Genomic DNA, 19032 nt, shown 5'->3' with positions numbered 1-19032 from the left:
TTTATTTAGCCGAATAAAGTTCTTTTATTTTCATTATTTTAATTTGTATTTAATATTTCTAGGTAAACAAAATTCTAAAACAGTGTAACAGTTTGGTAATAGGATTTATAAGTTTGTATTTGGAGGGTTTACAAACACTAGTAACTGGATCACTACCAATTTGCAGAGTTAGCAAAACTAATTCATAAGATCACAGTGAACATGCTTAACCACTTCATTGCACTAGTGAGAATTTGCTTTGTTTTATAAAGTTAATTCTTAATGGTATTAGTGCCCTATTATTTTCTGTCTCATATATGTCTCAGTAGTGCCCTATTATTTTCTTTACATACATACATATACATATACATATATGTATTTGTAATTGAAGACACCTATTCATTGTCTTCTCTATATGCTGAACCCTAACAGATGGGCAATAGGCATAAATTGTTGGTCACTGCTGCCGGAAAAAGAAAAGTTGTGTGATTCCTGCCTCCTCCTTGACATTTTCAGCAGAGCCTGTTGCCTGGACTTGGGTTTGAGGTTTTTGGCAGTATGAAAATGGCAGGGGGAAGGGAATAAGCATGTCAGTTTTGTTGAATTCCTTCATTCTAGATCTCTTTTTAGAAAACACATGTACTATGTATAGAGCTATTACATATCTCAGTAATTCCATTTCCTGAGCTGTGCAAATATTGTACATGTTATTAACCTTTGTAAACCTCAGTTGCCTCATCTGTAAAATGGAGAACATAAGCACTTTTACCTCATAGCCTGGGTTTGAGGATTGACTGAATATAGGGGTGTATATAAAACAACTCTGGCAGTACCTAGCACATGGTAAGATCTCTGTGTGTGTTATTATCTTTGAATGTATCTATTGTTCGGAATTATTTTGCAGAGGAACTAGGAAAAAATTGAAGTGCTATTGATACTCAGGTAACAAATCTTTTATTAAACTCGAGAAATAATTAGAATGCTATTTGTATTTAAGCAGATAGGAAGAAAATTATTTTTAATATTGGTATTTGTTTTGTTTTAATAGGTATCAGCAGATGTTGCATACGAACTTGGTCTACCTTGCTACAATAGCAGATTCTAATCAAAATATGCAGTCTCTTTTACCAGCAGTAAGTACCTTTAAAATTGTGTGAAGTAGACAAAATCTTACATAGAATTATGCACAGGATAACACATTTTTGTTTAGTGATTTTAAAGTTTTGTTTAGTAAATTCTGCCCTCTGAGAACATGAGGGTATTCTGTATGATCTAAAAGCTTCATTGTTTTGCCTTGATATTTAATTTGAATCAGTTCACCTAGAATTGTTTCTCTCCCTGAAGAAGTTATATTCATCCATCCATTCACCCACATACTCACCCACCTTCCTACTTATTTACTTATTTTAATTTGTAATCGTACATATAATTTATGAATAACTGTGTAGTATTTCAAAGCAAATCCCAGGCATCATATACTTTCCCTGGTAAATACCTCAGTACACATTTCTAGCAGAGAAGCAGCGTTATTCCACCCAACAAGATTAACCAAAATTTCTTAATGTCTTCTTATACCCAGGCTATCTTCAGTTTTCACTGATTATCTTAAAAATACCCAAATGTTTAAATGATTGTTTGCTGCAGAATCCAAACAAGGTCCAAGTGTTGCATTGGTTGATATGTGTGTTAAGTCTCTTTGAATCTATATTAGTTTATCTTTTTTATTCTCCATTTATTTGTTGAAGAAACTGGGTCATATATTTTGTAGAGTTTCTTACATTCTGGATTTGGCTGATTGTATCCTCATGGTCCTTTAACATGTTCTTCCATTTCATCTCTTACTTCTTACAAACTGATAATTAGGTAGAGAGGCTTGATTAGAGTTAGGTTCAGTTTTGTGTTAATATTTCACTGAAGGACGCCTAGGTGGCTCAGTCAGTTAAGTGTCCGACTCTTGATCTCAGCTCAGGTCATGATCCCAGGGTTGTGAGTTTAAGCCCTCTGTTGGACTCCACTTAAAAAAGAATATTTCATTAATGGTGTTGTATATTGTCTATTGTATCAGGAGGAACATTTTGGTTGTTCCATTTTTAGTAATATTAAGATTGATCAATGGGACTGGCTGGCTGGCTCAGTTGGTAGAGCATGCAACTCTTTTTTCTTAAGGGGTTCCTGTCATTTTAATTAGGTTTGCTATGAAAAGCAATAACCTCGGCTAATCACTCTGCCCTCCTCCTCCACCTAACCCCCATCTCCCTTCATATGCACATAGCACAGGAACCCAAAGGCCCTCCTCCCCACAATCCTTCCCACTCCCATTATGGGAAGAAATGTCACTAAATGGACTCAGCGTCCTCCATATAGCATGAAACAGGATGAATAAAAATATCTTTAGGAAGAGTTTTGTTGTGCTATTATTTTAGGGTGGAGTCAGGGGCAGAGAGAGAGGCAAAGGCTGGGTGAGGTCTGGGGATCTCTTAGAGATCAGAATTGGCCTGAGGGGCATACAGCCCATCATTCCACCCGGAAAGGGGGCTACATCTAAGAGGGTTGGGGCTAGGATGGGCTAGGCTGTATGCATGAGGATAAGGACAGCTAAAAATCCATTCTTCCTCCCCCCTCACCCTCCCCAGCTCCCAAGCAGGGAACAGAGTCACAATTCTCTCAAGGTTTCACCTGTGGTTCCTAGAACTTTGGGCAGGCAGTGAGTGGGGTATATCCCCTGGTGCTGCCTGACCCCTTCCCCAGCTCAGGGCTTCTCTCCTGTGAGCACCAGGGCCTGCAGGATGTCAGACAGTGATACAATCCCCTTGACCACATCATTCTCATCCACCACGACAAGTCGGTGAACCTCTGCTTCCACCAGCCTGTTGATGATGGTCTCCAGAGTCTCGTGCAGGTAGCACTTGAGGACACCCTCAAAGTAATGGGATCGATGTTGCAGGACTTTGGTCACAGACACGTCAGGTTGTTGTAGGTCTTTTCTGCTGCCAGATTGATAACATCAAACTTGGAGTAGATGTCCACCACATGCCCTTTCTCATCTACTACTGGCAGTGCTGAGACTCGGTGTTGAACAAAGATGCCCAGAGCCACATAGGGGTGGTGGTGCGGACCATAGCAATGTTGGCGTAGGTGCCAATCTGTAGCTCTTCCAGAGACTTAGACATGAACTCTGGCTTGGGGAACTCAGTGATAAACAATTTGAGGAACTTGAGGATGTGCTTGTGGGTGAGGATGTACAAAGTGTTGCCTGATTCCGGGTCAATAACTGGCAGTCTGTGGATCTTGTTTCGAATTAATGAAGAGACAGCATCAAACAAGCTGGCATTAGGAGAAATGCAGATGAGTGGTTTGAAGGAATCCTGTAGGTACACCTCTCTCCAAGTTTCTATCTTGTGTTCTTCCAACTCATAGATCTGTACCAAGGCTGACTTATAGTAGAGATGCAGGATATTGATGAAATCAGTGATGGTCAGCATGCCTACAAAACTTTGCTTCTTACTATCCCACAAAGGGGCAGCTCGTACACCATTAGTCACCAAAGCAAAGAAAGCTTTCTTCACCTGCAGGGAGGTATCAAATACAACCAATCTGGAGCTTGTGGGAATCAGGTCATAGCAGCGATGAGACTTCATGAAGGAAGTATACACACTATTGTTGGATTCTGGGGTCTCTTGAGGATGCTCATTTTCCAGAGCTGGGGAGCTATCTGAAGAAGTGACCCTCTCCATTTCAAGAGGTGCTGACTGGGTTCGCTCACTTTAGGAAGCTCTCTGGGAGCCGGTCCGAGCATGCAACTCTTGATCATGAGTTCAAGCCCTAAGTTGGGCATGAAGTCTACGTAAGGAAAAAAAAAAAAGATTGATTGATGGGTGCAGTTGATACCGCCCTGATAGAGTTCCCCGTCAACCTTTCACTTAATGGTTTTAGCAGTCATTGATGCTTGTTGACCAGATCTGTTATTTCATATTGGGATCACAGAATGATGAATTTCTAATCTTACAGTTCCTTCTGTATTTATTAGCAGTACTTCTTTTAGAAAAGAAAAACTTCCTTTCATCAAGTATTTGGTTATCCTGAGATAGTCTGTATATGAGAATCATGATTAAAGGCTGGTTTCTAGCCTCTTGTCAGTTTTCAGAATAACAGGTTGGCCCCTAGCAATCTGTGAAGGTGACCAGTGATTTTTTTTTTTATTGTCATCTAAACATACACGTTTTTATATTTTTAATGTGTCCATTGTAGTCATTCTTTCTGATACTTCAGGTTATCTCCTCTTTGGTCAGTGAGAGCCTGTTCATATGGCTGCTGTGTCCATCTGACATGATTCAAGTATTCTTGTATAGCTTCTTTTCTTTCAGGATTTGAGAGAGCTGTCAGGCTGACTATATTTTCTTCCCCAGAACTATTCTGCCTTGGCTATTTTTTCAAGCAGTAGTTTTTCAATGGGAATTGATATTGACCACAATTTGGATGTTTTGGGGCATTCATTATTACTGGGTTTTCATTGTTTCTAGGTATTTTTTTGGTGGACAGAACTAGAAAACACATTTTTTAGAAAAAGAAAGAGTGTTGAATTAGTGCTGTTTCCCTTCTGGAAAAGGTTTTTATTTAGCTTTGATTTTCTGTATTATCTCTTCTCTCTTATTCTAAAACTCTTGGTACCTTAATGACATTATTATGGTTGTTTATTTGCTTTATACTACTACATATATGAGGTAATTTCAGTATAACAATACCAAGATTGCCACTAACAATAAGATGTTTGTCCTTAAGATCTATCCCACTAGGAATATATAATCAATACATTTCTTTTAGACTCTGAAATAATTCATGTGGTTATTACTTTGAACTTGATTACCAGCTAGGTGGAATTTATTTTTGTGACTGGTGTGAGGAATGGGTTCAATTTCATTTGTTTCCATATGGATAGATTTCTGTTCAGCATTATCTATTGGAAAAACAAAATAACTTTTCTCTGTTTTGTCATGCCACTGATTTCATATATCAAGTGTCCATATATATGTGGGTCTCTATTCTGTCTCATTGGTCTGTTTTTATAAATTCTATCTTTTCACACTTGTCATAGTCTTATAAATCTTGATATGTTAGAGAAGTTCTTTACTTATGTTTTTCAACAATATCTTGGCTATCTTGGTCCTTTGCATTTCCATATATGCTTAAAAATCAGCATGTCCAACATAATCCTGTTTGATTTTCATTGAGATTATCTTGACTCTTGGGGAGAATTTATATCTTCACAATATTGAGTCTGTCAAATCATGATCATTGCATAAATTTTCATTTATTTAATCCTTCAAATATCTTTCAGTGGAGTTTTATGATTTTCCCTGCAGAGGATTTGCACATCTCTCATTGGACTTATTGCTAGGCACTTCATATTTTTTGAGGCTATTTTAAGAGTCTTTGTTTTTTAAACAAAGATTTATTTTCTAACTGCATTTGCTATTTACATGGAAATGCAATTGATACTGAATTTCAGTCTTGTTCAACTCTTATTTCTAACAATTTTTCTGTAGATAGCTTCTGTTTTCTATATTCACGAACATATTTGTGAATAATGAGTTTTGTTTCTTTCTTGCCCATCCTTACACCTTTTATTTCTTTCTCTTGCCTTACTTCTCTGGCTAGGACCTCCACTACATTCCTGAATAGAAGTGGTGATAGAGGACATCTTTATCTTGTTCCAGATCACAAAGGGAAAGCTTTCACTGTTTGACCGTTAATAAGTATGATGCTTGCTGTAGTTTTTTGTAGATGCCTTTTATCAGATTAAGGAAGTTCCCTTCTGTTTCTGTTGTGCTAAGTAAGAGTTTATATCGTGAATGGATGTTAAATTTTATTAAATACTTTTATTGCATCTAATGAGATGATCATAAATTTTTTCTTTTTTAATCTGTTAATGTGATTTACATTGATTTACTTTTTAATGTGCAATCCATCTTGCATTCTTGTAATTAACCTACTTTTTCATGACCCACTTGGTCATGGTCTTTGGTTTGGTTTGGGCATGGTCTCTTAAAAAAATTGCTGTATTCAGTTTGTTAAAATTTTGATCAAGATTTTTATGTCTTTGTTCTTGAGTGTAATTGACCTTTAATTTTCTCTTCTTATAATGCATTTGTCTGGGTTTTATTTTGAGGTTATGTTGGTTTTATAAAATGAGCTGGAAACTTTTCCTACTTTTTCTTATCTGGAATAATTTGTATGATAGAGCTACCGTTTCTTAAATGATTGGTGTACTTCTTTAGAAAAGCTGTCTAGGTCTGGAGTTTTCTTTGTGAGGCGGCTTTTGTTTACTAACTCAATTTCTTTATTGGTTACAGGACAATTTATAACATATATTTTATGAGTTGCCTATTTTGGTAAATTGTGGTTTTTAGCATTTACTAAATTTTCAGATTTATTGGCATAAAGTTCATGAAATAATCTTGTCTTTCTAATGTCCTCAGGATCTATGGTGATATTTTCTTTTTTATTTTTAGCATAGTTTATTTATGCCATCTCTTATAAAATGTTTTTGATCATTCTTGCCAGTTGTTTATCTTTTTTTTTTTTTTTTGTCTTTTCAAAGAATCAGTTTTTGGCTTTGATTTTTCAGTGGCAGCATTTCTAGAACTTTTTGTTCTCAGAACCCCATTATACTTAAAAATTATTGAGGACTCTGAAGAACTTTATATGGGTTATATATATTGATATATTTGTTAAGTATTCCTCAGTTTTTAAATTAAGACTGAGAAAAATTTTAAAGTATTAGCTCATTTAGAATGAACAGTAATAAACCCATTGCATGTTAATGTAAATAACGTTCTTTAAAAGAAAAAGAACTAAACCTTTTAGAACAGATTTAGTGAGAAAGGAATAGCATTGTATAGTAATTTTGCAAATTTCTTTTAAATGTCTGACTTAATAGAAAACAGCTGTATTCTCATATCTACTTCTGAATTCAATTTAGTGTAATATGTTTTAGTTGAAATAGAACAAAATCCAGTTTCGCTCAGATATAGAATTGGAAAAGGGAAGACTGTTTTAATAGCCTTTTCAGATTGTTGTACAATAATCTTCTTTGATAGTACAGAGGATCTCAACAAGTGTTTTTTCTAAAGGTTATTTGCAGTATGGAATCTGAAACAATATCAGTAGATTTTTCTTATTCTGGTACATTGGAGTTCATTGGTCTGTCCTGCATTTTGGATGGATCTTCTAATCATGCATAATTTTGTAACATGTTTGGTCATTTGGGAAATAGAAGTGCATTGAGTCATGTACATCCCTAAATATTGACATAGTTCATTAGATGATACTAAAAACCACATTTGTTGAAATCACCACCAATCTCATCAGAAGTTAAGTATTAGGATGCTGTCCAACTCAAGATGGTAGATATAAGTTTGCCAAATTCCCAATTCTTCCTTGAAAGGTCAAGTTTAATCATTGGCAGCAAATGCTGTCGGTTGTTTTCCAGGCTCACTGTGTTCATTTATGAGCAAATGCTGCCAGATACCCAAGCCTGGTTTGTCTAGCAGTTGTACTTTCAATTAAAAATGGTGTTCATGAAAACTGCGTAGATCAGCAAGCAACTCAATCAGAGTGCTTTTATCTTACTTTGATTTACAACAGATATATTTATTATTTTCTCATTTTGTCCCAGAATATTTAACTAAGTAATTTTTACTGTTTTATCAAGGACATTCTTAAGTGAAGTGACTTTTTTTTTTTAACTGCTAGTCTGGCAATCAGTAATACAATGATTTACTGTAGAGTTTGGTGCCTTGATTCATACCAAGGCTCTAGCAGTTACACCCACTCTCTTACCTTTGCACCATTGCTTTAAATACCAACATGGCATAAAAGTATTGTTATGGAAATATTTTGACCTTTTGGACTAAAATTAGAGTCTTGAGGACCACATTTTGTGAACTATTGCTCTTCTGTTTGAGTGTGATTAATTTCTGATCTTGTCTTTATTATTTCCTTTTACTTTCTTTTGCTGTATTTTGCTGTTCTGAATTTTGAGATGAATGCCTACTTCATCAGTTTTCATTTTTTAATACTCATATAAGTATTTAAGGGCATAAATTTCCCCCTAGTCATAGTTCTAATATGTAGTATATTTATTCAGTTCCAAATATTTTCTAATTTCCAGTATTATTTCTTCTTTAGACATGGGTTGACACACTTTTTAGTTTCCAAACATACGGAAATTTTATCATTTTTTTATTAATGATTTCTGGCTTTATTGCATGTGGTTACATAACATTTTATATGATTTAGTTCTCTGGAATTCTTTGAGATTTGTTTTATGTTGCAGCATACAGTCAGTTTTTACAGATGTTCTGTGTATACTTAAAAAGAATGTGTATTCTTTAGCCCCTCAATGCCTGTATATATTTATTGGATCAAGTGTGGTGATCTTGTTTGAATCTTCTATAGCTTTACTTTTTTTTTTTAACCTTTCTGATGCTTTGTTTGTTCTAGCAGTTACTGAGAGATGTATGTTTAAAATGTAGTTGTGGATTGTCTCTTTTTCCTTATAACTCTTCAAAGTTTTAGCTTAATATGACATTTTGAGGCATTGTTAGTTAAGTGCACATATATTTTAGAATATTACAGGTCTGGTTCTTTGTAACGTTGTCGTTATGAAGTATTCCCCTCTTATGTCTAATAATGCATTTTTTCTTAATGTCTATTTATCCGACATTAGAATAGCTCAGTTGGTTTCCTTTAGTGTTTGCATGGTATATTCACCTTTCCATTCCCTTGTGTTAGAGATATGAACGGCATGTAGATTTTTTTTTTTAAAAATCCAATGTAGCAGTCTTAATTGGAACATTAAATCCATCCATTTATATTGAATGTAATCGCTCATGTATGAGTTTAAAGTTACCATCATACAATGTAATTTCTCTTTGTCTCATCTGTTGTATGTTCCTTTTTTCTGTTCTTTTTTGCCTTCTTTTAATTATTTTTTTATTCCTCTTTTCTAGTTTGGAAATTATGTACTTATAAAATTAATATTCTTTCAGTGGTTATTATACTGTTTGTAATGTGCATCTCAGACAATTCATGGACGCTTGGATACTTTATTTCTATTCTTTCCTCAGTGACTCATTTAAGGCATTTTAAATCTTTACATGTTTACTCACAAATGATTTTTTAAGTTAGTATTCATTAGAGTTATCATTGTTACCATTTGTGATGCTTTTATTTATTTATTTATTTTTTAAAGATTTTGTTTATTTATTTGACAGAGAGAGACACAGCGAGAGAGGGGACACAAGCAGGGGGAGTGAGCGAGGGAGAGGCAGGCTTCCTGCCGAGCGGAGAGCCCAACGTGGGGCTCAATCCCAGGACCCTGGGATCATGACCTGAGCCGAAGGCAGACGTTTAACGACTGAGCCACCCAGGCGCCCTATTTATTTATTTTTTTAAAAAGATTTTATTTATTAGAGAGAATGAGAGAGACAGAGAGTACATGAGAGGGGGGAGGGTCAGAGGGAGAAGCAGACTCCCCGCTGAGCAGGGAGCCCAACGTGGGACTTGATCCTGGGACTCCAGGATCATGACCCAAGCCGAAGGCAGTCGCCCAACCAACTGAGCCACCCGGGCGCCCATTTGTGATGCTTTTAATTTCTCCCTTCATTTACAACCTCTTTTTCTCAGATCATTTTCTTTTTCCTCCCTATAGAACATATTTTAGTATTTTCTTTAGGACTGGTTTGCTTGTGACAAATGCCTTCAGGTTTGTTTGTTGTTTGGTGATCTGAAAATGCCTTAATCTCACCATTGTTCTCACAGAATATTTTTGCCAGGACAGATTATTGTTTTCTAGCTTGTATCTATTGGAAATATAGTTGTTGGTGTTACTATTTTGAAGTTAATCTATTTTTTGCTTTCTGAAGTCTTTTTCTGAAGTCTTGCTGTACTTTCTGTAAGTGTGGAGTTCTTGATTTATCCAGCTTGGTGTGTGTTGAGATTTCTGAAATCTGGTAATTGATGTCTTTTATCAATTTTGGGAAATTACCTGCTGGCTTTATAGATTGGCTAATATGTCCATAGCAAATGTTACCTGCCCCCCCCCGCCGCCAAGTTTGGGCCCACCTCTCTGGATTTTCTTTCTTCTTCTGAACTTGGCCTGATCATTTTTTACCTTTTTGTCTGCTCTTCCATATCTTTAAACATATTTTTAAAATATTTGTTGAGCTTTTTTTGTTGTCCTCAGTGGAGAGTTGTTTGAATGTCCTAGTTTGCCATTACCTTAGATAATTCTTTTAAATATTAGAATTGTATTCTGTTTTGCTGTCCGTGGAATAACTAAGAGAATATTAGTTACTTTTATGGATTCTCAGATATAACTTTCTTTGGAGAGAGGACAGACACTTGCAGAATGACTACTATGCATTAACTCCCTTTAGTATTTCATCCTCAGAAGCCTTTAGGATATTAGTCCCATTCTATAGTTGAGGAAATAGAATCTCAGATAGGTTAATTAACATGCCTAGGGACTCATAGTTGGTAAATGGTAGCATGGGATTGGAACACTGGCCTTACAGTTTGTGCATTATGCTACCATGTCTTGTTGCTACTAGGATGGAAAGGAAATAAAATCCTGACCAATTTGCTTTTAAGTTGGTGTATCAGGGTAGAACTTGGCTAGGTCTTCATAGAATTTGAATCTGAATTTTACAACCTGCAGTGTCTTGATTGTTCTGTTATGTTGTTATGGAAATGAGTGCCTTAATCATTTTCGGGGTTTTTTTGGTCTAGCATTATTCTTGTACTTAGGTGTTAATTTTTAAAAAATGTTATGTGACTGGGTCTGCTTTTAGTCTGGGGACTAAATTATAGGTTAAAGTGGCAGGTTAAGAATTTAGCTTATCATCACCGTGGTGACCTGTAATTAAGTGAGTCTTAACCTAGTTTCCCCTTCTAGCACATCTGAAGATACGACAGATTCTCAACATGTTCTCATAACAACTAATTATGGCAGGGATTCAAGTCTAAGGGCACTGAGGGTGGAAAGGGGGACATTTCTCTTTAGGTAGTCTTATTTAGAATCTTGTGGGTAGTTGGGAAGTGGTACTTTGCAAAATGTCCTCTGCTGATTCTGTATCCCTTCTACCTAACCAATTGAAATTCTTTGTGTAACTTATGATACTGTGCAAACTGTGGATTTTTTCAGTTTGTCTTGATTTGAAATATTGTTTCCATAAAAGGTAGAAATGTGTTAAAGCTTTAAACATTACAGCCTCTCAGATATGTCTCATGTTCTCTCTAGCTTTTATGTAGAGTACAAAAATGTTTGGTCAGATCATGTATCTTGAGATTTAGTTACTCATTTCTCTTGCCTTTCTTTAGGAAGGTAGTAATCCTTGAGATGCCAATGTGATAAAATTGAGCTTATCATAGAAATTCATTTTGGTACAACAAAATCTCTTAGAATTTGCTATTCTGTTCTCACCTGTTATTTTATAAACTCTGAGTTTTTTGCATTTGTTTTTTATAGAATTTACATTTTTCCTGTAGATTAAATAGGACAGTAAAAATTATTGCCACTTACATTCAGGGAAAGTATTACATTATTTTGATCACCTCTTGATTAAGAACCATCACAAAGGAAAGAGACACATTTCATTACTAACCATCTACCGTTGTTTCACTGTTTTCATATGGGTCACCATTTTACATCATATTTTACTAACGAATATAAAAACTGCCATTTGTATATTTTGGAATAAAATTTTTGCCTCCTAATGTTGGTCAGGGTTTAATTTAAAATACATGGCCAAATTTTCCTAAAAAATTATGAGCATTTTGGAGGTCAAATTGCTTGAGAAGTTGAGTTAACAAAGGAGGACGAGTTTTTGAAAAAAACAAATAAATATATCTTCATAGTAGAAGGAATAAGAAAATTGATCGAGTAAAGTGGGGCTAGAGAGAGGGAAGAAATCAGCTAGAAGGAAATCAGTTGGGATTGGAGGTGAAAGAGGAAGTAAAGTCAATTTGGGAAAACTAGAGTAACAATACAAAATGGATACAACCAGTCTGCCAGAAGGGAGAATATACTAGTTAATAAGTATAGTTTGAGAAATTTTGATCCTGAAAAAGAACTGTATGTTTTGGGGTAAAAAAAGTTTTCCAGAATGGAGTTTTTCACTTCATTAAACTAGTTGTGAGAATTGGAAATATGCTGATAATTATATATAGGTTTAACTTTCAGTTTTTTTCATGTCCCCCCAAAAGAGGAATTATATATTTATAGTACTATTTCATATATCTGGAACTAGGCTACATCTAGCAAGCTTCTCCTGTTTGAAACAAAGTCAAGAATTAAAAAACCAGTAATAAATGGAAAAAGATCTATAAGGAAAAAAGTAACTTATAAAGCCAGTACACTTTACTTTTTTGTTTGGGCCCTATGTATTCTTACTACAAAAGCATTATAAGTTCAAAACAAAGCTATTTATTCTTAACCTTATACATATTTTAGCAAGTTTGTTTCTTTAATTTTAAGCCTGTAGCTTGGAAGCAACAAATTAGAAATGGGGAGGTAAGGTCTATAGGCAGGCATACATACAAGGAGTGTAACCAGCAAAGGTGGCGTGGAAAGAGACCAAATAGTTATAAAAAGCTGACGTAATTGAAAACGTACGCTACTCTGGCTCCTATAGTATATGCACATGGGGCCCTGTTTATCTTAGTAAACCTTGGAGGAATCATTTGAATAGTAGTTCTCAGGGTTGGTATTTACTTTCTGAAATAGCATAAACCATTGACATAATCATTTTCATATATAAACTAGGAACATTTTACCATTAGAAAATATGACTGTGTTTTGTGTCTTTCCTTCTCAAACATACTTTGAAAAAATTGCATTTTTTAAAGTTTTAGCCTAATATTAGTTATTGTTCACTTATTTTTGTCATCTGGTAGTATTAATGTATACAAACTGGTAGGCCCCATTGGTTTAGGAAAGAATTATTAGAGAACAGTCTAAATAAAAAAAGTTTTTATTTATTTATTTATTTTAGAGAGAGAGAATGTGAGCACCTATGTGCATGAGTGGGAGGGGCAGAGGGAGAGGGAGCAAGAATCTCAAGCAGATTCCATGCTGAATGCAGGACTCGATCTCACGATCTTGAGATCATGACCTGAGCCAAAACCAAGAGTCGGACACTCAACCAACTGCACCAACCAGGTGCCCCAAGAAAAGTTTTTTTTTAAAGATTATTTATTTATTTATTTGAGAGAGAGCGTGAGCTAGCCGGGGCGGGGGAGGGCAGGGGGAGAAGCAGACTCCCCACTGAGCAGGGAGCCAGATTGGGGGCCTGATACCAGGATACTGAGATCATGATGCTTAACCGACTGAGCCACCCACGTGCCCCCCAAGAAAAGTTTTTATTAATTTAATTTTTATTGGGAAAAATTTGGGGAGTAAAGAGTCTTTCTATTGTAGTCATTTTAAGACATACAATCTGGAAATATTTCTACAGAATTAAAAATTTTAGAGCTAGGAAGAACCTGGACGATCACAGTCTAGTGGTTCTCTACATTGGCTGCATATTTTAAAAGCTTCTCAGGTGATTCTAATGTGCATCTAGGATTTGAAGACCTTATATTTCCAGGCTTTTTAAATGAAATATCCAGTGACATCTGAGGATATGCAAATTAAGGAAAATATTCCTATTCTGGTACTAGCAACTTCATTTGATGTTGTGTACCATGAATCATTTTTACAATATGAGAAAGATAATACTTATTCTATAATGTTATGAGGATTAAATAAAACAATTCACGATGTCACATGGAGGAGGTACCTAGGAAACATTGATGATAATGAAGATGAAGGCAGTACATAATTGGAAAGTATAAACCGAAAGAGAAGTCCTATTAAGGAGTATTTGAAGTAAGACTAGCAGGACTCAATTACTGAATACATATGAAGGGTAAGGGAGAGAGTTTGGAGACTTGACTGACAGTGACATTTCCTGAGATTGAGTATATAAACATGTCTCTTAATTTTAAAGGAAGGTCGGAGGCTAATAGGAATTGCTTATCCTGCTTTTCACTTAATTTATTATTAAGTTTTTATTTTTATTTTTTTTAAAGATTTTATTTATTTATTTGACAGAGAGAGAGCGCACAAGCAGGGGGCGTGGCAGGCAGAGGCAGAGGGAGGTGCAGACTCCCTGCAGAGTGGGGGGAGCCTGATGCAGGACTGAATCCCAGGACCCCGGGATCACAACCTGAGCCAAAGGCAGTGGCTCAACCAACTGAGCCACCCAGGCGCCCTTCATTATTAAGGTTTTAGAAAATTCCTAAAAAAAAAGTTAAAAAAAATTCTCCAATTTAACCAGATATACTTCTTGAATTTTAAGCTTATTAAAGATAATTTTTGTTTTTGTTTATTAGGTGTTCTGTACAAAGAATATATTTTAATAATTTATTACTAAATTATTAAACTATTAATAAAATTGATTTAGAGTAAGTACAGTAGTCTTATGTTTTATATTTCCTAAGTTGCATTTTTTTTTTTGGTGATGCACACTCGATGTTCTCAGCAACCCTTGGGCAGCACTTGATTAGCCTTTCATTACACAAGCTTCAGTGAAAGTGGTAATAGGTAGTCTTTAGATATAGTGCTGGTAAAGCATCTATTAAGGTAATTTATTGATTAAAATTTGGTACTACAGAATTCACTGTTTGCAGATTTGATCCACCCGAAGTGAAAGAAAATATGCTTAGAGCTGTGGAACATCTTACGTATTAGCAGAGTATATTTCATTTATAAATTTTACCTTCACGTTCAGCATAGGTAGTACTTTGATATGGTTAGAACATCAAAAACTACAAAAGGTCATACAGAAGCCCACTTCCATATCTGTCTTAGATTATGTAAATAAAAGTCAGTATAAATACATACTTTCCCCTCTTCTGTGCACGTAGAACCTTGCCATATACTGTTGTGTTTTTTAAATTACATTTTTTAAAAAATGAAAATGTTTACATTCTTAGAAGTATGGAAAGAACTTTGCTAAATATTGGCATCATTTTAAGAATTTTTAAGAGTTGAGTGTTTGATAAACATGATAATGTGTATTTAGTCAGTATGATGTTGACTTTTTTCCTCCTTTGAAACATTTGTGTTTGATTTCTGTGATAGTTTCCTTTTTACCTTTCTAGCTATTCAGCTTCTTATCTTTAACATGCCCATCAGTTGTTAATGTTCTGTTCTTGAACATCCTTTTACCATATACACTTTTTCTGGAAGATTTTATCCAAATTCCTGGTTTCTTATATTCCTGACTTCAGGTTCCACCTATACTCAATGGCTCCCAAATACGTATCTTCTTGCCTGAGTGTGAACCATGAATCCAGCTTCCAATAGACATATCCATTTGGATAATCTACAGGTCTCTCAGCACAGTGTGGACAAGACATCATTTCCCTCAGCTCCCCCTCTGTTGTTTCTTTGCTGTTAAAAGAAAAAAAGCCCACAAGCTTGAATTTTATATTTCCTATCTCCAGTGAGTAGTATAAACACTGAGTTCTTTTAGTCAGAAATATAGTGGTCATCTGTGATTTATTCACAGCTACTTTCCAGATCTTCCTCTTGTACATAGTATGGTACTGCACAATAAGAGGTGTCTAATTAAAAACAGAAGCAAGACCACGAGTGAAATGTCTTAAAGTCTGTATTTGTATGAGATTTAGGATAAATTAAGGCATCAATTATTTATCTGATTTTGAGGTAAGGAAGACTTCCTTGAGAATGAAACCAGAGGAGGAAACTATAAAGAAGATACTGATTTTATTCTTTTAAAAATATAAAATAAAACTTTTTATATGCCAAAAAGTTCTGTAAATGAAATTGAAGACAACAGATGGTAATAGTACAGTGTAATACATGTTATTTTAGAAGTGCTGGACATTTAAAGTACATTTTACATAGTAGAAGTGATTAATTCTGCTGTTTAGTATTAGGAAAAGTTTCACAAAGGAGGTAACCCTGTATTTTGTAGAGAATTGATTTATGGGGGCCCATTTCCCATTAGTATATTATAGGGAGCATTTTGCAGTATCATTGCCTATCATGGCATTTCAGAATTCTAGAAATAATCATGTTAACTCTTTGCTGGACAGTATATATGAAATTCAAGCACTGTCTAATTCAGTCCAGATATGGAAAGAGATTGCTTAGATTTGTTATATCTTATTGCGAGGAATATAAATATTTGTGTGTATGTATGTTTATATGTGTGTGTGTATACATTTTTTGGGCAGAACTGTATTACTAAATCAGTGACAGTAGCTTCTACATGTACTAAGTAAGGAACCTAAAGATTGCCTCTGTCATTATTGAAAATAATGTACCTAGCTCACTTCTCTAAGAAAAAGCATTTCTTTGGCTTAAGAAAAAAAAAGAACCTAAATGTTGGAAATTAAGTAATTCACTCTTAATTTGCGTGGAATGAGTATAGAAAAGTATTTGTATGGGACTGTTAATTTATTTATTTTTGGGGGACTTAATTTAAACATTGTTTATATTAGCAAAACAAAAACAAACTAGGGAACTAGTCTCAATGTTGAGGGTGGGTTAAAAATTTTTATAGCTTATATAGCTGAGTTCTACACTCTTAAATGGGATTGAATTATATGTCGATAAAGAATAATTCCTACAGTAGAATGAAAGAAATCACACAATAGTGTGACCCTACTTTTACAAACTATACGTGTGTGTGTGTGTGTAAATTTTTAAAAAGTTTCTGGAGCTATGTATATCAAGTTTTTAACAATGATTCCTATTTGCATTATTTCTGTTTTTGTAATGATTACACATTACTTTGTAATTTAGCCAGATTGGTATAGATGTAAAAATAATAAAGATTAAATACATACATTCCTGTTTCTTAACTGATGGTATTATTACAACTTAAGAAAGGCTTAGAGTCCTATGTCCCCATGTTTTAGGAGTGGATGAGTTGTTTTTTTGGAAGTATATTCCAGAGAATTCTCCTGGTCTGGGAAGAAGACAGTTACTTCATTCTCTAAGATTATATGGATCTGGAGTGACTGTTTAGTAATTAATATATTAGGGTTAGGTAGACTTAATTTTTCATAGTGGAGATAGTTTCATGTTGGATTTGTTAGGGTGGGAGTGTTTGCTATTTCAGAAATAAAGGTTGGGGCGCCTGGGTGGCTCAGTCGTTAAGCGTCTGCCTTCGGCTCAGGTCATGGTCCCAGGGTCCTGGGATCGAGTCCCGCATCGGGCTCCCTGCTCAGTGGGAAGCCTGCTTCTCCCTCTCTCACTCCCCCTGCTTGTGTTCCCTCTCTCGCTGTCTCTCTCTCTCTCTGTCAGTTAAATAAATAAAATCTTTAAAAAAAAAAAAGGTTGAAGTTCTGGGGAACCTATTACTAACGGGGGGAGTATTGTTGGTAAGTGAATCATTTGGGAGCCCAACTCCTTAGGAAGTTTGGAGAATCATCATGCTCTGAAAATAGGTGGAAAATGTTATCAGTTATGAAAGTTCAACTGGTCAGGTTTTATAGTAGGACTAAGTTCTGTATTAGTTTGGGGACCAGATGACACAGCAACTGATGAGATTATTATTTTTTAAGATTATTTAATTGAGGAAATCATTTGGTAAGATAAAAAACCTGCATCAGTTCAAGGCTACCCATGATGGCATCCTGACATTTCTTGTGGAATTAGTGAGGAATCAATGAGATCTTTCTGAACTGTTTCAGAGATGTGTTAGAACTCATTTTTGGCGAGACTGACATAGGTCTAGGAAGCAAGGCAAATGTAATGATGCAGCTTTTGGATCCATTCTTGGTTGACCAGTCAGACTCTTTAATTTATGTATGTATTGGTCATCTATCAGCTTTTGGCAGTATTTTATACATGTATGTATCTCTCCTGTTTTACATAATACTAATTTTTAAATCTCCTATTTCTATGTGTCATTTTAGTGCCTCCTTGTGGGGAACTATATTAATGACAGTTATATGAATGAGTTACACAGAGGAAGGATTATTAAGCTAAAAATTATATTTTACAGTGATATTTTTATATTTTAAAGAAACATTAAAGATAACTTTATAGTCAGAATTATTTTTAATTTTATACTAAATCATTTAAGTTTGAGAGTTCGTTTACTAAATATTAAGTGCCTACTGTGTGTCAGGCAATAGGTACTTTTTGGAACATCAGTTAACAAAGCAGATGAATATTCCTGCTGTCTTGGGTTTTACATTCTAGCAAGCAAGGCAGGTATAATAAATGATTAAATCGTATAGTTTATTAGAATATGATAAGAGCTATAGAAAAGGAAAACAGCAGGGAGAGATGTATTAGGAGTGCTGCAGGTGGGGGATGGAATTTGCAGTAAGAAGTAGAGTGGTCTGGAGAACTTCATAGAGAAGGTGGCAGTTGAGCAAAGACTTGAGAAAGAATGTTTTAGGCAGAGGAAACAAGCAGTGGAAAGGTCCTGAAGTGAAGCTATGCCTGACTTGTTCAAGGAACAACATTAAGTTTGTGGCTGGAACAGAATGAGGTAAGGAAGTTGTGTGGACAAATTCAATCTTGCAAGCTATTGTAGGGACTTTAATTTTTACCTTGCAATTGGAAGCTCTTGGAGGATTTTGAGCAGAAGAGTGAACTGACATATTTTAATAAACTCATTCTGATTACCGTGTGGAACATTTATGATAGAGGAGCATGAATAGAAGCAGGGAATCCAGATAGGAGGCTATTGCAGTAATCGTCATGAGAGATGTGATGGTGGCTTGTTACCAGCATGGTAGCAAAGGAGGAGGTGGAAGAAATGGTCAAATTGTAGGTATATTTTAAGGGTAGAGTCCAAAGGAGATGCTGAAAATTGAATGTGGGAGTCAGAGGGTGAGAATAAGGAATGACTCCATGGTTTTCAGAGAGCAACTGGAATGATGGAATTACCATCAACTGAGATGGCTGGGTAAAGGAATTTGGGTGGGGGTGGGGGTGGAGATGTCAGGGATTTATTGTTG

General features: G+C 35.3%; 2 protein-coding genes across 7 annotated transcripts in view; one reads left to right on the top strand and one right to left on the bottom strand.

Moving 5' to 3' along the window:
* SS18 (SS18 subunit of BAF chromatin remodeling complex) overlaps positions 1–19032 on the top strand; it is an 85449-nt gene that overhangs the window by 10360 nt on the left and 56057 nt on the right. For all 6 annotated transcript variants that reach the window (XM_027576149.2, XM_027576147.2, XM_027576152.2 and 3 more), the window contains exon 3: positions 1028–1112. In XM_027576149.2, the coding sequence (XP_027431950.1) occupies positions 1028–1112 (85 nt within the window). The remainder of the gene's footprint in view (positions 1–1027; positions 1113–19032) is intronic.
* On the bottom strand, positions 2729–3758 carry LOC113912639 (5'-AMP-activated protein kinase subunit gamma-1-like). Its single transcript, XM_035723917.1, is given in 3 exon segments — positions 2729–2946; positions 2949–3080; positions 3083–3758. Coding segments are annotated over 3 exon segments (981 nt in total). The 5' UTR covers positions 3714–3758.

Source organism: Zalophus californianus, chromosome 14 (genome assembly GCF_009762305.2).
Source record: "Zalophus californianus isolate mZalCal1 chromosome 14, mZalCal1.pri.v2, whole genome shotgun sequence".
NCBI classification, from domain to species: Eukaryota; Metazoa; Chordata; class Mammalia; order Carnivora; family Otariidae; genus Zalophus; species Zalophus californianus.
The sequence above is the reverse complement of the archived record's forward strand: the minus strand, read 5'-3'. Positions and strand labels throughout refer to the sequence as shown.